We start from the raw sequence: 25,052 nt of genomic DNA, 5'->3' as shown, positions 1-25,052 counted from the left end.
GAATGTAACAGAGATAATACAGGAATTGTTACAATGCAACATGACTAACATAGCCATCATATGCAGGACCTAGTCTCTAAAATCTTTCAACAAATTAATTCATGAAACCTTATAGCTCACCTCTGTGAAAAGGAACAGTTAGTGATCATCTGTCTTAGATGGAGAAACTGAGGCACAAAGCAAGCAGTCAATTTCTTTGAAATGTCCAGTGAGCAGTTAATTTCTTTGGAATGTCCAGCTAGCCTCTTAGCCAACATTACTGATGACTAATTCTTGGTTCCTGACAACAATTCTTCCCAAGCTAAAATATGTTCTCAGCAAATCGTGAAACTCATGACCAATGAGCACTGTTCTGCTTGTTCCATTAGAGATGCATTAGAAATCTTCAAGGTCACTGTTTGTTTGTATATATCTGTGACATCATGTTTTGGACTGTGCTTGAGGCAGTTACTTCATAGCCAGTAAGGAGAGATCCCTGACTGTATCAACACATCAGTAACTGTTACCGAAATACCACAGACCCAGGCTCTCCCATGAGGCATCGCTGGCCAAGAGGATTACTGAAATGAGGAGCGTGAGGAAGATGAGAAAGCCAATATGCTTATGAACTAAGCTTTATTTCTAATAAAAGAAAAGAAAACAAGAACAAAACACTGACTTCAGTTCAAAATCCAGCTTGTTTTCTTTCAGAGGCTATTTAAGTTTGTCCATACAAACTCATATTTTTCTCCCTAGCTTATGGTCACGTACCTTAAGAAGACAAATTGTTTCCTTCTGATTCTTTTCTTCCTTCTCCTTGCTTTTCCGTCTGCTTTGAAAAACCATGATACTGTGGCCTGGGACTTGGCTGGTCAGAATGTGCTTACTCTTGTCAGGCAGAGAGAGGGTTAAATGAGAGGAAGGAGCACGGGATGCTGAGGTTTATCTGACATATCCATTTTGCCTACTTCTGCCCTCATAGTATCTTAGGAATGTGGGGAAACCTCTCCAATCTGATTCTGCCTGCATGGAAAAGTAAGAACAGGATCTTGAGGCTACAGCAGTTACTTGGCCCTTTCTCAGTGGTGTGCAGAAGCCAGCTGGCACTGGCTTGCAGGGGCCGACTGTGCTCATCTCCTCTCAGCTCTGCATTCAGTGATGTCATGGTAGCTTGAAATTGGCCATGATGGGGGTATTTATGCCATAGAAATCTGCAAATGCTGCCTACCAATCAGGGATTTTTATCCCCTGTAGAGCTAGTTCACCAGCATATCATTGCCCTTTAACCTATACCTGAAGGATTTCTGCCAGTGTCCAGTAAAACTTCACCAAACATCTGACACAGTGTGAGCTCAAGATGACAACTCAACATGAATTAGGAAGAGATAAATTCTCTAGCAGTGTCAACATCAAAAGATAGCTTGGGGACAGAGCTTTATCTATCCTATAATTTGTATGAGCAACTGCTTAAGGGTCCACCAAATAAGTAGCAATATATGACACAAATATATGACACATATTTATTTTGAGAGAGAGAGAGAGAGAGAGAGAGAGTGAGCGAGCGAGCATCTGTGCAAGTGGGGGAGGGGCAGAAAGAGAGACTCCTAAGCAGGCTCCATGCTGTCAGCACAGAGGCAGAGGCGGGGCTCAATCTCCCAAAGTGTGAGATCATGACCTGAGCCAAAATCAAGAGTCAGATGCTTAACCGAATGAGCCACCTGGGTGCCCCTAAAAGTGTGCTTTCCAAGCAGATGAAGCTTCAAGATAATCTATAATCCTTTGTTCTCACTTTCAACCAGATTAAGCCACTAGATCTGTCTCCAGCAAAATCTTAGCAAGCCTTGCTGCCAACTTTTGGTACATTCATAGTTACAGGTGAAGGCTTTTTGCAGCAGTGACTCCTGTGAGTCTGTGGTTTCTGTGATCCCAAGGACTTTTAAAAGGCACCAGAGGGGAACACCTGGGTGGTGCAGTCAGTTAAGCGTCTGACTCTTGGCTTTGGCTCAGGTCATCATCTCATGGTCTTGTGAGTTCAAGCTCTGCACTGGCAGCACGGAGGCTGCTTGGGATTCTCCCTCTCCCCCTCTCTCTCTGCCCCTCCCCCACTCACGCTGTCTCTGTCTCTCTCAAAATAAATAAATAAATAAACTTAAAACAAAAAAAGGCATCAGAGATTTTGGCCCCACCATTGCCTTTAGTGTGTGGGGAGTTTGACTAGTATCTGAGTATTGGGGTAAACCCTGGAGGCTTCTGGACTTCCTGAGATCTCTTCCTTGTTGCCTTGAAAACATGTCAGCAGCTTCAATGATGGCAGGAGAGGCCACTGGCAGCAAGAACAAGAGAGAAGGAAATATCTGAGTCTCTTGGTAGCTATCAGGACAGCATCAAGGAACACAGTTATTCACCCTTTTGTCTCTGGGACTTCTATTTCTAGAAGAGTGAGGGTCTTTGAGGAGAATCTACAGGTCCCCCAGTCACAGGTATGAGCAGATTTTGAGAGACCATAATTTTACTTCCAGATAACTGTATTCCAGGGGGCATGATTTCAAGTTCTCAATCTGTGAAATGGCAGAGGCATAAAAATGTGGAGTCTGAATTCAGACAGACATGATTTAATTGTTGGTTAAGCCCCTAACAATCACTTATCCATTCATTCATATTTCAAGATAAAAAAAAAGCAAAGAAATCCCCAATGACTTTACATCCTTCTCTGAAGAAAACTGAACAAAGTTATAGAGGCCTCTGGACATATGATATAATTTTGTGCTTTGAAAAATAAACTGCTAGAATACAGAGTACTTTAAAATTTTTTTGAAAGATCACATTAAATATTCACTTTTTTTTTTTAATTTTTTTTTTCCAACGTTTATTTATTTTTGGGACAGAGAGAGACAGAGCATGAACGGGGGAGGGGCAGAGAGAGAGGGAGACACAGAATCAGAAGCAGGCTCCAGGCTCTGAGCCATCAGCCCAGAGCCTGACGCGGGGCTCGAACTCACGGACCGCGAGATCGTGACCTGGCTGAAGTCGGACGCTTAACCGACTGTGCCACCCAGGCGCCCCAATATTCACTCTCTTTGAGTCATTGTGGATGAAACCTATGCCATCTTGTATAGGGAAGGTGCTTAGTAACATTTTTGTGGAACTGGCTTTGAGATAGGAATATTCATTCATTTTTTTTATAATACATTAAAAAAAATTGACCTGGAAATTAACTCATTCAGCCAGTCAGTTAGCACATGCAAAAGATCTTATTAATTCCTCCAGCTCCCACGGTGACTTATCTATTCAACCAGAACAATTTTACTGTGAGTTCCATAATGACACAAATCACCTACAATTATTTTCTTTACCCAGTGCTTTGCACTTTGAAATCACCTAATAAACATATATTGAACGAAGATAATACAGTGGATCCTGACAGTCATATGAATTTTGTCTTTAAATTTAGTTTTGAGGGGCGCCTAGGTGGCGCAGTCGGTTAAGTGTCCGACTTCAACCAGGTCACGATCTGGCGGTCCGTGAGTTCGAGCCCCGCGTCAGGCTCTGGGCTGATGGCTCAGAGCCTGGAGCCTGTTTCCGATTCTGTGTCTCCCTCTCTCTCTGCCCCTCCCCCGTTCATGCTCTGTCTCTCTCTGTCCCAAAAATAAATAAACGTTGAAAAAAAAATTAAAAAAAAAAAAATAAATAAATTTAGTTTTGAATAATAAACTTTAAAGTAACAAAGAAAGGTTTATTATAAAATTTCCTTTTCAATGACACATGCATGTGAGGGTATTGTATTTATAAATATACGTGACAAGGTGATCTGACGAAAACAGTGGGACTCTTTTATTTATTATTTTCTTCTTTTTTTAAAATTTCATTTACTTATTTTGAGAGAGAGAGAGAAAAAGCACGAGTGGGGGAGGGGCAGAGAGCGAGAGGGAGAGAGAGAATATCAAGCAGGCCCTGCGCTGCGGGCGCAGAGCCCGATGCAAGTCTTGAACTCATAAACTGCGAGATCCCGACCCGGACCCACACGAAGAATCGGATGATTAACCACCAGAGCTACCCAGGCGCCCCAGTGAGACTCTTTTAGTAAAATCTAAGCAGCCTACCAAATGTAGGGTGTGATTGGTTTATAATCTAAGTGAAATCTATAGAGAAAGAGAAACCCTCTGTCTGTGTTGCTGTCTAGGACTTTGGCTCAAGGAAAACCCAGCTATTTATAATCCTTGGAAGAGAAAGTATTTTCACAGAATTTCTATATGTCAATATCTTTTACATAGTTGTGAGAGGTTTTTAGAGAGTAGTGCTCTTATCTTCTGAGGTTTTCTTTTTTTTCCCTCCGTTTTATATTTCTTCTTATGCTCCCACTGGTCACTGGGTACATTTTGCTAGAGCAGAGGTATGGAGAGGACAAAGGGGTGATCAGGCTCGTTAGCTCCTTTGGCCCACGTGTCCAATAAGGCAGGCTGCTTCTCTGCCTAGAGCAGCTGGCTGTGGCTGGGCTGGAGGAAAATTCTCTGTTCACAAGTTATGCCACCTCCCTGCTCTGGTTCGTCAGCTGCCTGGCAAAACTTTGTCTTTGGCCACAAGTGTCATTAGATGAGAGAATACGGATGACAGAGAGCAAACACATCACCACTCCTAGAAAAGCAATTCTCAGTTTGTGTTCTGTGGATGGTGAGTCATGCTGGTATACTAAGAACAGAGAAGCACAGAAAACAAGGGGAAGAAGAGTAAAGGATGCCCTCCCTGGTTGCAAATTTGGAAAATGCTCACTTTGGACATTTTCGTTGGCTTGAATGACAGCTGATGGAAATGAAACGTCAACAAAATAGGGAGGTAGTATTGAATTACTGAGAAAGTATTTTTTCTCATGGCTGCATGAGAAACAGACTTTACTATTTATGTACATCTTAATTTTCAGACATTAAAATTATAGGAACATAGCCAAAATTAAAAATAACCTGTGTTTTGTACTTTCTTGATGTGTAACTATAGAATGTTCCTTGACCTTCCTCTGCCCTTGCTCCCACTATTTAGTTACCATAGCGACCACCAAGGTTCACTTTTTTTTCTGATGTGGAAGAACAACACTACCATATGAGGGACAAACTGAAGGCTGAACATGCAAACACAGAGTAGTCTTATTATAACAAGCAACTTGCCCGAGTTAATCCGTTGTGTTTTGTTACACACATAATTAGTACTTTGCTGCACTTGTCCTCCATTTTGAACTTATTCTAAGTCCACATCAGGCCACTGAACAGCTATGCACTTTTGTTTATACTCTTTCTTTAGCCTGGAAAGAGCTCACTCATCCCCCAGACCCCAGGGGAGTACTGCAATCTGAGAAATGCTGCGTCCTCAAAGCTTGCCCCTCAGTCCTAATCTACAGCCATTTGTCTTTGCACGCTTCCAATTTTTTAAATGACCTTTTTCAGGATCAGGTCTAGTTATTTTTTAGATCCAAGACTGCTACTAAAGCATTTCTCAAGATGCCTTTTATTTTAAAAATCCATCTAAATGTCTATTTTGTAGAGCATTTTTTCACATGAGAAGTCATTAGGATATGAGCTTCCATTATATTTATTTATAATGTTTATCAGTATTTAGTTTTTTTCTATTTTGGGATATAATTATAATATGCCTAATACATTAAGAGATTAGCATAACACACTTCATAAATAAACATACAAATGTTTGGGATAAGTGATTACAGTCTTAGATAATAGATTGAACTGTCAAAAAAATGTAGGGACCAATATCTTGGACTATGACATTCTTGAGGGAAGGAACAGGTTTTTTTTGTGTGTGTATCCTTGCATCTGGCATAGTTCCTGGGTGCTTGTTACTTGGTGTAGTGGTTCACAAAAAGTTTGTGGAATGAAATATAACCCACAGTTCCCAAGTTGAGAAATCCAGGGATTTAACAGGAAGAGATCAGTGTGATATTTCCTTGTGTTAGTTCCTACCTAAATTAGTATAGAACCTTCACTTCACCTCAGGTTAATTTCAGAGGTGATCCCCAGAGGGTGTCTGTTGGCCCTCCAAATGTTGTCCTGTCCCTGGGCTGGCTTGAAGACCTATTGGTGCCAGTGCTACTTCTGCTGGTTCCAATAGTGACCATGCACAAGTTCCCCAAATCCTCTCCATGCTTCCTGCATGGCCACTTCTCAAAGCAAGGCCTCAGTTCCTTACAGAGCCTCTCTTTTCCATTTATACTTTCATCGTAGGCCCCTGTCAGCCTTATCTTTTGCCTGCATGTCTGTAGAGGCATCCCTAAGAGCACATTCCCTGCTATGCATAATATTCCCTCTCCCATTGCAAAGGGACAATTGTCTTTGGATCAAGCTTGTGATAGACCACACCTCCTTCCTTTTAGATAATTTCTTTGCAGGAGGGTTCTTTAACCATCCTGCACACAGAGTCTGCTTCTTGTCTCTACTACCTCCATCATTCATTTCTGCCTGCCATCTAGGCTAGTCCAGACTGGACCCAAACTCAAATGGTTTCAAAAGACAGGCAGATAATAAACAAGTGAAACTGGCCAAGTGTTTATATATTAAACCCATAGGAGTAGTCATTACTAAATACTCTCTTTTTTTTTCTCTTGATGTTGCTTTTGTTTTTATCCTTAGATACAGAGAAGAGTTTCTCTACTAGAAGAAAGCCATAGTGCAATTGTAGTGGTAAATATATGGCAATTAACTCTTTTGTCTCAATGTTCAAGAGGTAACAGAGAGTAGTAAGGACTGGTAGTGAGCTAGCAAGTTAAGTCCTCTAACCACATGGGTCAGCCATGATTCAACTCCAATGAAACGTAACTATGTGGGAAGATGGGGTCCCTTGTGCCAGATATTCTGATTTTTTCAATAAAACCTGCATATCTAGATTATTTTGTGAAATCTTCTGCAAAAAAAGTCTGATTCTTTTTTATGGCTGAGTGATATTACATTGAATTTATATACTACATCTTCTTTATCCATTCATCAGTCAATGGACATTTGAGCTGTTTCCATAATTTGGCTATTGTTGATAAATCTGCTGTAAACATTGGGGTGCATGTCGATGACATGTATGGAGCTAGAGAGTATAATGCTAAGCACAGTAAGTCAGTCAGAGAAAGACAAATACCAAATGATTTCACTCATATGTGGAATTTAAGAAACAAAACAAATGAGCAGAAGGAAAAAAGAGAGAGAGAGGCAAATAGATTCTTAACTATAGAGAACAAACTGATGGTTACCAGAGGGAGGTGGGTAGGGGTATGGGTTAAATAAGTGATGAATTATTAAGAAGTGCACTTGCGATGAGCACTGCGTGTTGTATGTAAGTGTTGAATCATTAAATTGTACACCTGAAACTAATATTACACTGTATGTTCGCTAACTGGAATTTAAATAAAAGCTTTTAAAAACATGAAAATTTGCAATAAATAAATAATATATAGTAAAAAAAAATCTAATTAATTGCTCTCCCCACCCTGTATCTGCAAAGAGATTTTGGCCTATAGAATATCATTAAAAAATTTATTTATTTATTTATTTATTTATTTATTTATTTATTTATTTACTTTGAGAGAGAGAGTCCACGTGTGCATGCTCCTGCACAAGTGGGGGAGAGGCAGAGAGTGAGGGAGACAGAGAATCCCAAGCAGGCTCCACTCTGTCAGCACAGAACCTGATGCGGGGCTCAAACCCATAAACTGTGAGATCATGACCTGAGCCAAAATCAAGAGTCAGATTGCTTGGGGATTCTGGGTGTCTCAGTCAAAAAGCATCCTACTTTGGCTCAGGTCATGATCTTGCAGTTCATGGGTTCGAGCCCCACATCAGGCTCTGTGCTGATGGCTCAGAGCCTGGAGCCTGTTTTGGATTCTTTGTCTCCCTCTCTCTCTGCCCCTCCTCTGCTCATGCTCTGTCTCTCTCCCTCTCAACAATAAATAAACATTAAAAAAAAAAAAAAAAAAGAAGAGTTGGATGCTTAACCAACTGAACCACCCAGGCACCCCTAGGACATCATTTTTTAACCTACAAATCTGAATCCTCAGAGACCCCGTTGGAGGATGAATGATAATTAGGCATGTAATTAGTAATGTAAATGGTTACAAACAATATATATTTTTCTAGTCAAGTCAAATATTTCTAGTTTAGTTATGGGAAGAGCAGAGATCTTCTAGTTGAAATAGGTAGATATTTTGAGGCCTCTGCAATTTTCTGGACCTATCTTAGTCCAACCTTGTCCTTGAATGTTGGTTCTTAATGTGTAGTCTGGGAGCAACAGCATTATCACCGCCTGGGAATTTGTTAGAAATGCAAATTCTCAGGACCCACCCCAGACCCATAGATTAAGAAACTCTGGGGGTGGGAACCAACAATCTGTGTGTTAAAGAGCCCCCGGGGTGATTCTGATGTACTTTGAAGTTTGAGAACCAAAGAGGCTTCCTTTCAGAGGGAGCCTCTCTTCCCTGCGGTATGCTCCTAGAGCCCTGGCAGCCTGTATAACCTTAGTCTTCGGGCTTCCTTCGCCTCAACCCCAGGTTTTAGGAGCCAAGATATGTCTGCTATGTGAACTCTGGGTTCAGCTTGGCTCTCCAAAAAAGGGTACTGGATTAAGACACAAAAGAGGACGTTGGTACTTAGTAATGGAGGAAAATGGATTTGAAAATTAAGCGTGTTCAGAGGGAGAGAGGAGGAAAAATATGTCCCCAGATTTCTTCTTGGACTCCCTCTGCCATGGCTTATCTAGTGGTATGATTTAAAGAAATATTGTCTTTGCTCTACTTTTAGCCTCTTAAAAATGGCTACTTCTGTTTTAATTTCAAAGACTCACTATGGTTCATAAAGACTGAGGAATACAGAGTTAGTGTAGTGACACTACTATGTGACTTAAATTTAGAGAGTTTGATTTCTTAACTCCATCTTGAAATTCTGGAAGAGTGAGAGTTCAGTAGATGGGTGAGAGGTTATGTTTGGGCTTGGGATACACTTCAGGCAAGTCTGGGCTGGGAAGGCCCCTTGTGCAGCAGAATGAGATCACTGGGATCTTATTTTTATAATTTCAGTGAAAGGCACAGGTGAGGAACACAGATGGGAAGGCAGGAAAAGTGCCTGAAAGAGAGGTTAGGAAGGGCGGAGAAAGGCAATGGATAGCTTTGGGGCAGAACACCTCTGTGTCTTTCCCTCTTTTCAAACGCTTCTCATCAGCCTCCTCTCAGAGATGTGCAATAATTTCATTGCTGGAAAGTCCCTGAGCTCTGGTAACCTCCAGGCCCCACATATGAATCTTACTTGCTTTTCTTTCTCAAAGCTAAAGCAGGAGCAGTGGTGATTTAAAGGGAAACTCATTTATATATATTGCCTGAAGGTCCTGTAGCACTTATGGTTCATAAACTGTATCCAGTGTTATATTTCTCAGTTAAGACACCCCAGAAAGCCGAAGGACATAATTCTAATACTTTATTTGTTTAAAAATTTTTAAAAATGTTTATTCATCTTTTGAGGGAGAGAGAGAGACAGTGCCAGTGAGCACGGGGGAGTGGCAGAGAGAGAGGGAGACACAGAATCCAAAGCAGGCTCTAGGCTCTGAGATGTCAGCACAGAGCCTGACACGGGGCTGGAATTCACAGACTGAGAGATCTTGACCTGAGCTAAAGTTGGGTGCTTAATCGACTGAGCCACCCAGCTGTCCCTCTAATACTTTATTTCTTTGTGACTGAATTCAAATTTAGTCTTTAGTTACTTCCCTTTATACTCCTTACCTCCAATACCTGCCTCAGGTGGAGAACTTATCCTGGACATTTCCTGGTAAATTCAATTTTATCTGGTGATATTTTTCTTTTCTTTTCTTTTCTTTTCTTTTCTTTTCTTTTCTTTTCTTTTCTTTTCTTCTTTCTTTCTTTCTTTCTTTTATCCTTTTAAATTAAAGTCGATATATATAGCTCAGTCCTAGAAAAAAATCAGAATTCTATTTCAGTCTTTCCTTTCCCTCCTCTCAAGCTCCCTTCCTCCACATTTTGGGGTATCACACAAACACTGTGCTTCATCTGTGGGAGGCAGACTTACTAACTTCACAGTAAGAAGTTTGCTAACATGACTAGGTTGGTGGGAGTAACAGGGTGGGAGAAACTCCAATATCTGGCTCACATTGACTGCCCTGCTGCAGTCAGGACTGGCCACGTAATTTAGAGGGCCCAGTGCATAATGGAGATGTGTGGCCTCTAGTTCAAAAATGATGAAGGATTTCAAGACAACAACAGCAGAGCATTAAACTGAGTGCAGGGCTCTGTGCAATTGCATGGATCACATGCTTTATAAAGCCATCTTACCTATGTTCTCTTGTCATCTCCCAGCCTGACTTCAGGTAAAAGTAGTGGCCACAGCTCTTTCTGGGGAAGTGTCCTCCTGTCTGTCCTGCTGTCTTAGAATCCTACCATAATTCTCATAGGTGTTACAGATTCCCTGAAATGTAGCTATGCCTTTTGTCGCATCCTCTCTTTGGGTGGTGTACTTTGAAGCCCTCTGCCTTGGTAACTCTTCTAGTAGCATCTCTCCAAGATATCTTCCACCCTTGCTGGGCACTCAGCCACTTGTATATCTTATACTTAGTGGTTATCAGTCTCTATTACCCCCTTTGTATGCACACATGCTGCTCAATCTCTATCATCTGTCTGCATATCCCATGGCATGACTGATGCCAGTGGGAATCCTACTCTCAAATTGTAGTATATCAGGTTCTCCCACCTTAGATTCCTCAAACATTGTGAAGGAACTTTTTATATTTATGTTCTTCTTTAAATTATCTGGAGGAGAAGAAGAGGATAGATAGACAGGCAGATGGCATGGCTACTGTATTATCTTTTCCCTCATTTTTTTTTTCTTCTTTCTTATTTTCAGCCATTTTTCTAATGACTGTAAACTGGGGGAGGGAGTGGGGAGTAGCAGGATCCAGCTCCATTTCTCCCAGTTTAAATGCACCTACTAATTATAATTGTCACCAAGTCTGATCAGGGTTGGCAAACTAGAGGCTAGGGGTTGAAGGTGGCCACACCCATCTGTTGATGTATTGTCTGTGGCGACAGCAGAATTGAGTAAATGCAACAGAAACCAAAAGGCCTGCAAAATCCCAAATATTTAATATTTACTTCTTTACAGTAAAAGTGGCTGACTCCTGTGCTAGACAACCACAGCTGAAAGTAAAGTGTCTGTCTCTGGTGGTAGCTATATGGGGGTGTTGAGAGGTGTTGGATGATATCAGTAGTTAATCTGCCTCAGATGAATACTTCCTGCATTACTACCGCTAGTAAATATTCTCACATACATACAGAGTAGAATAGACATTATGATTTCACATATACGTAGTGGGTAGAACAAACATTATTATCCTCATTTTACAGATAGGAAAGCTACCAGTTGGAGAAGTGAGGTAGCTTATCCAGGGTTACGGAATAAGTGAATGTGGGGTTAGCACTGGGGACATGGCTTTATTGATTCCTTAGGGCTAATGACAAACATCTCCAGGAGGACTCAGCATGTTAGGAAAACACATGCTAAGGATGTTGCTGTATGAGGTCGTGGGACCCCTTAAGGTCCTCTGTGGGGTTGGGGTATGCTGAGGTAGCACGGCTGGAAGGTGGAGAAAAAGAAGTGGTTTGGGGCCATTATTCCAAAAGGTGGTGACTCATTTTCTTGCATACTTCCTGCCCACACAGTGTCTGAAACTTGTGTATTATGGTAGCATGACATTTTCTATGGGTTAGATTCCTGATGCATCATAATTAGCTAATCACAAAGTTCTATTTACTCTTTTTACCAGCCTTTGCATTCACATGGAAACCAAGCTTTATGAAGATTGGATGATTGGTGTAAAATTCATAGCCTCCTCACATAGTATCAGACTGATAAGAAGCTGTAAACATCAGATAAATATGTCTGACAATTACGTGGCTTCTGTTGCATTCATAGAATGTGATTCAACAGAAATATCTTTTACTTTTTTCTTGCTTGGTGTATAAAGTAGCTGTGCTCTGTTTTCAATTTAGGCTCCCTATACTCTGATCTAGCCCAAGATGAGGGATGTTCAGAGGTAATTAGAAAAGACAGAAGTCAGGGAGAGTTCAAAACAGACACAACCCATGACTCGCTACATTACAACAAATTTTAATTTGCTCTTTTATGTTAAGAAATGGTCTAGAGACTGAAAAGAAAAGGCATTTAAAGGACACCTGAATACAATTGACATATGGGCAGGCAATTAGAACACATGAAGTCATCATAGGCACACAGATGGGGCGATCCATGCAGTATTTCGTCTTCTCCCTTGGTAGCACGAAGCAGTGATGTCCAGACCACTGCATGTGTTTCTCCTCGTGGAAGTTAACCCATCTTGTTGACATTGACCAGCAGTTGTGATTTGCCTCACATTTCTTGCAAATGCAATAAAATTATTTACGAATAGTTGCTGCAGAAAGGCATTTTTTTCTCAGAGAAAACTTGTCCAGTTAGTTGGCTTACTAAAGCAATCAACTACTGAGCAAACTAGAATTTTTTTAAATTTGCCTAATTAAACAAATCTTTTTGATTCATATCCAGTCGTAAAACAATTGTCATGCTCCTGGAGTCTTAGTTACTTTTTCAATTCAAAAAATTAGAAGTCAATGGTGCAAGGGCAAAGTTCCTCTTCAGCTTTGTTGAAAACCTCAAGCACTGAGAAGTAGAGGCAGCATAAGGGGAGCAGTGGGGGAAGAGAATGTGGTCTTAAGAATAAGGTATGGCACCAGTAGAACTTAGAGAAAAATATCCGCTGGAACAGTAGGATTCTGAATTAATTATTGTTGTTTGGGACTATTTAGTGGATGTTAATACCCTGAGAACTTTCAGTTCTATAACAGTGTGGCTATGGATTCATTTGTATTGCGGTAGTCCCGGTATGATGGGAAAAGCTTCCGTTCAGATTTCCCCCTGCATAAGGAGAATCCAAGCAGGCTTGCATTCTAGCTCAGGCTTTCCCAGGTACTTGGCCATGTTATTTTGGGCAAATGTCTAAATCTCTCTAAGCCTCATTTTCCTTATCTTTATAGGGGGAATAATTATAGTAGCTGCTTTATGGATTGTTATCAGAATTTCATGAAATGATGCTATATATGTCAGGTAGTTAACCCAATGCTGAGACCATAATAAGCTCTTTAGTAAATGTCAGTTATTATTTCTGTGAATAGACGTAATATCTAAGAACAATTCATCAGCTATAGACTGCTGAGATATAGTCTAAGGTATTTGTCTTTCTGTCTACAGATAGATCTTTTGTTAGTGGAAGGGAAATGACTGATTCTTATACTATTCTGGGGCTGGACCGTTCCAGGAGTGATGAAATGCAGGAAGGAATTCTGGTTCCAGCTAAGCAGGAGTCTGGTAATTTTCCAGAGATGTTCTCTTTGTCACATGATAAAACCAATGTTTAGCAATTTTAATTAAACTAAATAGTAACACTTTTTAGAGGCCATAGGTACTGTTAAAATGTCTGAAAAAACTGTAGGGCTCGAGTAGAAAGAATATAAGGAAAATTAACCAGAAAACCAAAGCGTTGTCTTAATCACTTACATTTTAGGCCTTATTCTTTCTTGGTAATCAACGACTATGTATTATATACTATGTCTAGTAGAACAGTGACACGAGAATTACAATAATAAGTATTATAAATATAAAAATACTTAAAATGTATTTGAGGTTCAAGGATGAGTCATTAATGTTGAAAATGCCAGAAAAATGTGATGTCATTATGTCATTGTTTCTTTATAAAATAGTATATTTCTAGATAGTTAAATGCTTTTCTCTTTTATACAATTGACAGTACACTTATTTCTTTTTTTCTTTTCTTTTTTCTTTTTTTAATGTTTATTTCTGAGAGAGAGAGAGAGAGGCAGAGACAGAGAGAGAGAGACAGAGAGAGAGAGATAGACACATGAACATGGGAGGGGCAGAGAGACAGGGGAGACACAGAGAGGGGGGAGCCGAAGCAGGCTCCAGGCTCTTAGCTGTCAGCACAGAGCCTGATGCAGGGCTCTAACCCACAAGCCATGAGGTCATGACCTGAACCGAAGTTGGAGGCTTAACCGACTGAGTCACCCAAGCGCCTTGACAGTACCCTTATTTCTGTGAAGGAAGTGAAAAGAACAACAACAGCAAACCCCAAACTTGTTAGGATAATAGAAGTAAGTATAAAGAGGTGAACTGACAGTTGGCAAGGCAGGTCATCCTATTTTGCATTCAAAGTTTTAAAACCCTCACATTGTACATTCATTTAGACTCAAGTATCCAATTATGAAATATTTATTTCATGGCAGTTCCCTGATCTATTATTTTATTATTTTTTTTCTGGAAACTTTGTTCAGGTTTGCTTTTATCTTCCTTGAAGGATATTAAACAGAAATCTATAAAATATTTCACCATGGTTTTAGGCTAGGGTAGAATAATATTTTGCTACAGTTATAAAATTTTCCTTGAACTTTTGATAACAACATCACTGCAATGACTCCAAGAGAATCCCCTTTCTTGAATTCTAACATTTTGTGGCATTATGTAGAAGAATTTTTAGTTGGTCTGGATATATCTGTCTTAGTAGAATGAAAATACCTTACTTAAACAAAAAACCTTGGTTATTTTGAAGATTTTATGAGTATAGATAATGGGCAGTGAAAAATCATTTAACATGGCTTGTTTCTAAATAGGATGAAGAAAATGAAAGAAAATCATAAAGGAAATTTAAGAGTAAACTTAGGAACACTTGTGAACAGTTTGTGTCACTAGAATGAATGATCATCTCATGAGAAATGTTTGAACATTTCATGAGTTGAGCTAGTTATAATTAGACTTAACCAAGTAAATAAGATATGCAGAGGGAGTACTCTGGCATTGGTAGAGAATAAACTAGTTGATTTGATGGGTCTTTTACATTTTAAAATTCATGTAAAACTAGAACAGATGTTTTCTTTTGCCTTTAGTTTTGGGCGTTTGGGATATTGTCATTTATGTCCAACAGAAAGAACCAGGACAGTTCCATGCTAATGTTCTGGAGGCCCCACTTACAGCAGGCCTTTTGCCAGGCCACACTGTAAAAAGTAGGCTTTTCTGTAATTGTGTGCTTTCCTTTTTACTATGTACTATAATTTTTCCTTATAATTCTATAAAATAATTTAAAAATAGAAATTGTATGAATAAAATTATTGTGACATCTCACCCTATGCACTAGGTAAGTTCTTGGAAAAGTATATAGATAAAATAAAAACAGAAACAGACAGAGGCTGGATACATGAGAAGCATAGGAAATATGCCAAAACCTAATTTATACAGAAAAAAATTTTTCTTGGTGGTAGGGATGGGGAGTATTGCAGCCAAGGTTGAATCGTAACATGAAAAGACAAATCTGGAAGGAGGCAAGAGCAAGGGTGAGAAAAGGGAAGAGGAAAATTCAGGGTCAAGACTTGCAGAAGCTAATGAAGGTAGGCACTAGAATGGGTATTTCATTGCTGTAGACTTTTTTGTTTGTTTTTTCCTTGTTCAAATGCTCTAGAAATACTTGTTACTTCAGCATAAATGGCTTAAAGTCTTTATAAACATTTTCTGATTCCTAAGATATTATTCATCTGACAGTATGCTCTGGTGATTGCCCAATATAATGGGGGGCAGGGGACAAAGAAGAGGGATGGCCATAGATAAAAGAGGAAGGTTTGAAATGATATTTGATATTTCTTTTCACACCATAGTCAGCAAATTCCACGCAAAATATTGCTGACTAATTACTATGAAAGGAAAAGTAAGTGTATTTCTTGAACTGTGCTAAGATAATTTACTTATTAAAAGAGGAATTTGTGCCCCAGATAACATTGATTCATAAAAAAGGGCGGGATGGTTACAAATCTGATGTGAAGTTTCAGTTTATACCTTTTACTTAAGGAGAACTTTCTTCAAAGGATGTGTACTGGGGTAAAGCAAAAGTATTTTTGGCTTCTTTCAGAAATTTTGTTGTCTATATGTCCCAAACTGGCAGCCATTCAACCAACTATTGAGAGCCTACAGCGTGCCAGATGCCTTTTCTGTTACCTACCTGATATTTCTGTAAACACAATGGGCAGGATTTGGCCAATTCTGATTAAATGTTTACTATTGTTCGGCTCCGGGGCTTTTAACACAAATGATCCCTGTTCAGACTTCACATCCTGTTTTCATAACCTGTATCCTTAATATTTAGCCAGGTTGCTTCTTGGGAAGGTTTAAAAATGATTCATCATTTCACAAGTTCTGCAGCAGTTTATGATTTTAGCAAAAGTGTTTTCGCTTAGCAAACTAATTTCAATTGCTGGTGTGAGTTTTGCATGAGTGTCTGTGGAAGATGAATGGATTTCTCCAACTCTATAATGTGAAGTGAAAAGCATTACCTTAGTAAGCATTTGAAAATTTTTCTGGATCATCTGATTTACAGGGCATTCCCTGACGCCTACAAATTTGCGTGTGTTTAAGCACTTGGAGGTAAGCCATATAGTGAGTAGGTATATAGAATAAGACCTGGGTTCAAATCCCAGCTCTTCTATTCACTAAGAGTAGTTGAGTGATCCAGAAAAAAGATATTTAATCTCTTTCAACCTCAGTGGCATATCTATAAAACTGAGAATAATAACACCTACCTCAGGGTTTATAAACCCAGGGTTTATGTGAATGTTAATCTAAATGAAATGCCATATGTAAAATGCTTAGCACACTGTGTAGCACTTAAACATATGTGAGAGCTGTTAGAATAAGGAAGAGCATGACTGTCACTAAATGTGATACATGGAAGTCATTATTGTCTTGACATTTTCTACCTACAAAATAAACTAGTTTAAAGTGGACATTATTGGGGTGCCTGGCTGGCTCAATTGGAAGAGGATGAAACTCTTGATCTTGGGGTCATGAGTTCAAGCCCCACATTAGGTGTAGAGATTACTAAAAAAAATAAGTAAACTTTAAAAATAAATAAGTGGGGTGCCTGGGTGGCTCAGTCGGTTAAGTGTCCGACTTCGGCTGAGGTCATGATCTCACAGTTCGTGGGTTCAAGCTCTGCATCGGGCTCTGTGCTGACAGCTCAGAGCCTGGAGCCTGCTTTGAATTCTGTGTATCCTTCTCTCTCTGTCCCTCCCCTGCTCGTTCTCTGTCTCACTATGTCTCTCAAAAATAAATAAATGTGTAAAAAAATTTAAAAATAAATAAGTAAAATAAACAAAGTGAACATTATTGATGGCAGACTTGGTTATACTATTGATAGATTATGTTTTTCTCTTTTGTATATGGTGTCTACTTCCTTCCTAAAACATTTCTAGTTTTTTATCTCTGAGTTATTTTACATTCTTGAGATAGGATAGGTGCTGACTACTGACTTTGTTGTGGAGATAAAAACAGTAGACCCTATTTGGATCACTAAAAAAGGGCTAAAATCCATGTGCACATATCAAAGGAAAAGCAATTAAAGTGAAATTTCAGTATCACAGAGGAAAAATATTTGCTAATACAGAATTAACATCGTGGTCTAGCACGTGAGATTTTTATTTTTAATCAAAGTGAAATAATATGGAAGAGAATAGGTAACTCAAGATTTTGAGCTGATTAGTGATATAAAATAATTAGATAATTCTAAAATATGTGGCTTTTGTGTAAAAGTAGTAAGTTCTGTAACTGATTATTTCTATAATCAAAATTAATGAATATAATTCCATTAATTCTGTAAAATCTATTAATACTACAATATAGTTTATTTCAAAATGTGTCAGACTGAAATTTTTTAGAAAATACTAAATATAAAGATAGTTTTAATAAGTAAAGGTCACTTTCTGTATATTTGTAAATATGGTTGAGTAAATGCATATAACATAGATAATTAGGCATTTGTCCTAATTTGGGAATACCCAAATGCTGTACATCCTACAAAAGATATAAAAAAGTCCAGAGAAATAAGACACCAACACATGCTACAGTCAAATATAAATGCTGTGTATGGTTAAGGCCATGTATGATAAAATTTAAAACATCACCACCTTACTTCCTGTGCTTTGGGAGCTATTGTCTGGAATTTTTTATTAATGCATCATCTAAATTGACATTGTCAAATCAATATCGGATGCACCATCCCAAAGAGCCTTAAGATTTTATAGAGAAAAATTCACATGTGGTATAGAGTTGTAGGGAGTCACAATTTAGTTTGGGAAGCCCATGTGTCTTAGTTATGTTGTATAGCAGGTAAAAACTTAAATTTGCAATTGTTGGGCAATTTTCCCTCTACGCTTTTAGGTTCTTGGCTGATATACTCCTATAACAAAAAGACAAATTAGTGGGGAAAAAAACAAACAGAAGTTTAGTAACATGTATACCTTTTCTATACATGGGAGAGAAAGTCTCAAGCCATCACCTTAATATGTCATCAGCTAAAGACAAAAGAAGATTTGGGGGTGAGAGGTTACCTCCTGGGAGGTTACCAGGAAAAGCACTGTGAATAAGGGTAAAGTGTGCAGATTTAAGTCCTTACTTTCTCTACTGAGAAGATTTTCTAGGAATTTAGTCATTCTTCTCTTCTTGGTACAGACAGGGAGACACCCTTACAAATGGAGATTTCCCTTATCAATTTAATGTTTCTTACAAAAGGGTAACTTCTCAGTTTTCAGAGCTTCACCTGTGTCTAACATTTCTTAAATAATTGATATGCCAAAGAAGCGTATTTTGTTCCCCTTCAAAACTTTCTATTCATTATCTCTCTCTCTCTTCTTTTTTTTGGCTGGGAGATTAAGTCAGTCCTCTCTGCCCACAAACTGTGGTGAAGCTAGTAGGTCTGCGCCGAAGTGCTCTGGCTTCCATTACAAAGAGACATCTATTCTTTCTTCACCAGGAAACACAAAAGATGCTCTAAAATTTCAAGAACCAATCACTGAGTGAATCAGAAAGTAGGGTGCCAGTGTTAAGAACCATTTCTTCAGTTTATATTGTTCAAATTCAGGGTGCTTTAGAAAGTACACACACACACACACACACACACACACACACACACACACACACACCAGGGTCCATTTGGTTATAAGAGTTCAGTTCAAAAAAGGAGCATGAATGTAGATTTCAAGATTTGTTGGGAGAATTGAATATGCACTATCTGAAAGGAAACATCACACTATATTTATTTTTCTATTATAAACTAGTGTTTTGAAAAGCTTTCCTTGGTTTCTTAAGTATGGTTGGGTTCATAAAGGAAATTAACTTTCAGAAAACAGGTCTCTATTTTATCTGGAATGAGTAATGAAAATCCTGCTGCTTAGCTGTTTAAGGGAAGGACTATTTATACTATGAGTTTTAAATAAGTGCATGTGCTAAGCTACTATATTTGAGGGTTTAGGCAAATTTTGTAGTACAGCCCCCTGGATATTAGAGCTCTCTTTCCTGCACTTTGAGTCCTAGGCTTTGAGTTCATTTTGTTTGTTTGTAACATACCTGTCGGTCAAGTTCTTTTGCTCAGAGACTGACAGAGAATCTGGAAAGCATTCATAATGGAAACACCCAAATGTGCTACCCACGGGAGTAGTTACCTGCTGCTTTATCTTTTTTCTTTATTTTACCTAAAAAAATTTATTTTTTTATTTTGAAATTGATCTGTTTTCTCCAATTCTTTGTGTCTTATTCTTATTACTATAAATGGCACAAAAAAGAACAAAACAAACCCCTGATTTTGAAAAAGAGGTTATGGAAAAACAAAATTCCATATCACTAAAAACAACACCACCCTCTTCCCTTTGAATTTCCCTTTTCCTCTCTCCATTTTAAGTTCCCTCCACCCCATGTGGATTTTTCTGTACATTGTGACATCCAGCTGGTTCCTGGCAGGGTTTGATGTTTGAATTTTCTGATAGACTTAATTTAGAATCACTTTTTATTTTATTTTATTTTCCCCCCAAACCACAATCTATCTATCTATCTATCTATCTATCTATCTATCTATCTATCTATTTACTTATATATTTTTAATATATAAATCCAAGTTAGTTAACATATGGTATAATAACATCTGTTGTTGCCTGTGCCGTTAATTTTAGCCATAGAATCACTTTTTTAAAAATTCATGTTTTATTTTATAACACCTTTTGATTCAGAGAACTATTGCAAACATAATACTGAGGGTTCCAATATATCCCACACCCAGTTTTCTCTGTAGTTAACATCTTACACTAGTATGGTACATTTATTACAATTTATGAACCAATATTGATACATTATTATTTTTTGATACGTTATTATTGACTAAAGCCCATGCTTTATTCATTTTCCTCAGTTTTTCTTGATAATGTCTTTTTTCTGTTCCAGAGTCCCACCTAGGGTGCCATATTGCATTTAGCTGTCATGTGTCCTTAGGTTTCTGTTGGCTGTGACAGTTTTTCAGATTTTCTCTGTGTGTGTGTATTTTTTTAAAGTAGGCTCCATACCCTATGTGGGGCTCGACTCACGACCCTATCAAGAGTTGCATGCTCTACCAACTGAGACAGCCAGGTACCCCAGACTTGCTGTGTTTTTGAGGACCTTGATCGTTTTAAAGATTACTGCTCAGCAGTTTTGTAGAATGTCTTTCAATTGGGGTCTGCCTGATGTTTTTCTCATTGACTTGGGTAATGTTTCTGGGGAGGAACACCACAATGGTAAATTACCATTTTTATCCATCATATCAAAGATATATACTATCAATATGACTTAGCACTCTTGATGTTGACCTTAACTGCTTGGCTTGAGATGTTTGTCAGGTTAGAATCACATTTTCACTTTTTCCTGAAGACTATCAAAGCCTTTTCCTGATGATTTTAATGACATTCTTTAAAGCTATAAGGAAGCTAACTGGGACTGATCTTTTGGTTTTTACTTATTAGTGATGTTATGAAGCTGCTAAAATTTTCTAAGTAGTTAGACAAAAATAATTTCACTGGTAGTAAAAACATCTTCTCTTTTTTCATGTGCTGTAGGTGGGAATGAGATCCCGAAACCAGGGTGGTGAAAGTTCATCCAATGGGCATCTCTCCTGCCCCAAGTCCTCTATCATCAGCAATGCTGATGATAAAAGTTTCTCAGAAGATGCAAAAAAGAAGAATAAATCAAACAGAAAGGAGGATGATGTCATGGCCTCAGGAACTGTCAAACGACACCTAAAACCATCTGGAGAAAGCGAGCGAAAGAATAAGAAATCCTTGGAGTTATCCAAAGAAGACCTTATACAGCTACTCAGTATAATGGAAGGAGAGTTGCAGGTAGAGTCAAATTTTCTCAACTATGAGTCTCTAGTTCCTAAGCTATAAAAGTGAGAGACTATGAATCCATCTCCCTCACTGGACTGTGAACTTCGTAGGGAAAGGGGCTATGTTTTTCTTATTAATTTCAAAATCCCTGCCACAAGTTTTTACCAAATAAATATTTGTGGAATGAACGAATGAATGAATCAATGAATAGATGTCGATTCCAACTTCCAGCTTCTCTAGCAGCAGACAATTTCTTCATAATATGATGAACACAGGATCCTGTCCTTAGTAACCAGTGAGGTTATCTAATTTAGCCATTGACTGTGGTTGAAAACTATAGAAAAGTCATGATTATTAGAGGGCGGAGTTTAGATCAATGATTACTTTTGCTTTTTTCTAAAAGGCAGATTAAAAGGGAGATAAAGAGATACAGGCAAAGGGAGAAGGAGAAAGAGAGTGAAAGAAAAAGCTTTGTTTAAACCAGCCTTACTCTTTTTTATTTTTTCGTAACTTTCAGGTTTAATTTGCTACACCGTGCACACAAATGAGCAGAGCGTGGTATTGTGAACATGTAATATTTTCACAAAGCGCTTTAAAGTCTATTATCTCATTTGATTTCAACAAAAATGTGGGTATTATTATCTATATTTTATGAGGAGGAAGTTGAGGCCCAGAAGGGTTAATGGTTTGTCCAGATCTCATCTTAGTCCTCCTGATTCTGGTCCAGTGCTCTTTCCACTGCCATCCTCACCACGCTTCTGTAGCTGCCATAAACCAGGTCCCCCTTAAATGTATGCTTTTAGGGATCCAAGAGAGAGTTAGGATTCTTTTGAGTTTCTGAGCTCTGGACAGTTGTGTTTCTGAAAATGGGGGGAAAAACTTTTTTTTTTTTTGGAGGAGAAAATGACTTAAGAGTGAAGTTGCTGTTTTCCTTTTCGTTTTTTTTTAGACTCTTAGCCTGTATGAGCCTTGAGGGGAATGCTAACAATTGCATGAGATGAAACCTTTGTTTGGTGCTATTTGCATCAGGGATATTATTTGCAACTTACCCTAAACTAGGGTGGGCTAGCCTATCTGTTCCTGTTCTCATCTGTGTGTGCACACAGATAAGGAAACCCCTGGGGAAAAGAGAAATAAAAAACATACAAAACTCAAATTTTAAACAAAGAAACAAACACAATTGAACTTATCATTTATGGGCTGAGAAAAATCACATTTACATTTCACCGGGAAAGATGAGATTTTCCAGAATACCACCATTATTAGAAATAGCTCCACCACTCCCAGAAAGATGATTGTTTTGTCTATTAACATTTATTGTGTAAGGAGGCAGAATATATTAGTCTAACTTTTTAAGCTGCCCTCGATCGACAGATATTGACCTGAGTGAAAGGTACAATAGTTGTCTTGGAAATTTTCACAATGCAATGTCATCAGCTCCCTTCTTGCCAAGCATGGTGACTTGTTTGAAACCTGTGGCTCTTCCAGATTCTAATTTCTATAGAAGGCTGTTATAGTGGACTCTGGAAGGTATTTAAGATTCCTGTGGCTTTTATACTCATGGTGTTGCCAGATATGGTTTCAGAGCCTAAGCATGCAAAATATAAGCCCACATACCCAGAACATTAAGGAAATTAGCCAGAAGGTGCCAAAGAAATGCATTTTGCTCTCCATTTAACTTTATAAATACTGGATACTTTACCTTACATAATAGATATATTCCTGAACAGCAAGAAATAAGTAAAAAGTGTAAGATATATGTGGAGGAGGCAGTGAAAGAAAAGAGAAATGAAGGACCTGGTATTTTAAGAAATTGCATGGTGAATTCATTTGCAAAGCAAATAATCTATCCCCCTATATATTTCTATGCACACACATATATATGTAAGTGTATGTACTTGTAAATGCAGATTTTGAAATATTAGGTTTGTTTAAAATGAGAGTGTTCCTGTATTTAGAGCTGTAGATCTATGTTCTTGTAGCAGAAACCTGTCCTTTATTAGCATTGTCATGTGAGAGGGCGTGTGTGCTGTAGCTAAGAGTAGAAGGCAGTTGGCATTAGCAAATATGAGCGGGCTGGTGCAAATGTGGCAGCTGTGTGCCAGGTTTGCCAGACTAGAGATAAGAAAAAAATCTATGTAAAGTTCTGGTGCTGTGAATAGAGGCAGGGATATGCCTTGAGAGGTAAGTTACCTTCAGCTCAGGCCTCTATGCCATTCAGCTTGGACATTTAGCGAGTTGTCTTCCAGACCTTCAAAAGGCCACCCGTTACTCTCCCTTTATGGAATGGCTGGAGCTACTGTTCCAAGATTATATAAGATATTGGGGCCAATAGGCACCTTTGAGGAGTCTATTTACCTCATTTATATTAAAAATGTGAAACTGATACTCTGACAAATTATGTGACTTTCTCAAAGTTGCATAGCAATTTAGTTAACATTTGCTTATTTCCAAATTCCTTGTCTCTCAGTTCAATCTTCCTCTCATTATATTATTTACACTTGGGGATGTTCAAGGGTAAGATACAAGACCTTTATATTTATTCTTCATCTTGAGAATTTCTTTCAAGTAGTCTTCCAGTGTGAACTCCAGGGCCCAAACCATTTTTTATGTAAGAGAAATTGAGGATGGTTTCTTTCACATCCAGGTGGTAGAGTATGATCTGAGCCTTGAAGTTTGGTGTGATCTGGATCTTGAGAAAAATGGCAAAGGGCAAGGGTGCCACATGGCCATGGTCTGGGCCCTACACAACTTTGGGAGGCTTCACATTCACTAGGAGGGCTGTGCAGCAGCTTAGCATTGGAGAGACTGGAACTATTTGTCAAAAGAAGTAGAGTGACACACAGAAAAAAGGGTCTTGTAACATTAGGGAGATAGACCAAGATCAAGTCTGCCTTTAGGAGAAGTACCTTGGAAGTGACTTGGGGACAAGGAGGAGATGGCAATTCACTCTTGTATTCATCTCTTGTATTCTCTCCATCTTGATATCCAGGGTTTTGGACATTATAAACAATTAGGTGTGTTTTCTGGTACCAGTGGTCTGCCGTCTTTGGAATCTGTTGTGTGATCTATGGGAATTTGTTTAGCCAACATTAAAACAGGATGACCTTTATTGTTAGCATTGGCTCTTTGAAAAATTTGCAAATTTGCTGTTTTCTTTGCCAGTCCAGGTATCCAGTGAACTCTTGCAGTGCACTCTTGATGTGTATTAGAAATGGAGTTGCCCTTTTCAGGGATTTTGGCATTTTAAGGAGTCTTATCTAGAACTGGTGATGCCATGACCCATGTTTTGGAGAGGTACATCTTCCAGGCTTTTCAATCCCCACCTTAGCAGATGCAAGCCTGTCATTTCAGCACAATAGCTGGCCAATATTGCCTGCATAGAAGTAGCTGGGAATGGTTTCCATTATTACTCTTCTCTCACTGACTACTTCCAATAACAAGTACTTTCTAATAAATTGGAACATTTTTACTCTCTGGGTGAAAAACTGGTTACATATTTTCCAGACTAAACTGAAAATAATGAAATAGTATACCCAGGCTATCACTTGGGCACTATGATTAATTTCCCCTTGTATTTGTCCAAAAACAGCACTTTAAAGAAGCCAGTTGAATTGGCTGTACTAAAAACGACAAAAGTTCAAAGGAAATGCTACTCACATCAAAAAGCCATAACACAGAAAACTTTGGCAGAAGGTTATTCTTGTAAAATGATTCAAAAATAGGATACTAATTAAATCTTTTCTTGATGCAAAAAACATTTAGCTATTTTATATAGTAAATTTCCTTGATGTATCCA

The 25,052-nt window shown here is 38.6% G+C and overlaps 1 protein-coding gene across 3 annotated transcripts in view; it reads left to right on the top strand.

Annotated features, from left to right (window-relative positions):
• The window catches only part of FILIP1 (filamin A interacting protein 1), a 222,715-nt gene that overhangs the window by 91,470 nt on the left and 106,193 nt on the right, over positions 1–25,052 (top strand). For all 3 annotated transcript variants that reach the window (XM_086707253.1, XM_086707254.1, XM_025925728.2), the window contains exon 2: positions 20,984–21,265. In XM_086707253.1, coding sequence (XP_086563379.1) covers positions 20,984–21,265 — 282 coding nt within the window. The remainder of the gene's footprint in view (positions 1–20,983; positions 21,266–25,052) is intronic.

The sequence above is a fragment of the Puma concolor genome, chromosome B2 (genome assembly GCF_028749965.1).
Source record: "Puma concolor isolate L17-30 chromosome B2, mPumCon1.1.hap2, whole genome shotgun sequence".
Taxonomy (NCBI): Eukaryota; Metazoa; Chordata; class Mammalia; order Carnivora; family Felidae; genus Puma; species Puma concolor.
This window is presented reverse-complemented; position numbering and strand designations above follow the sequence as displayed.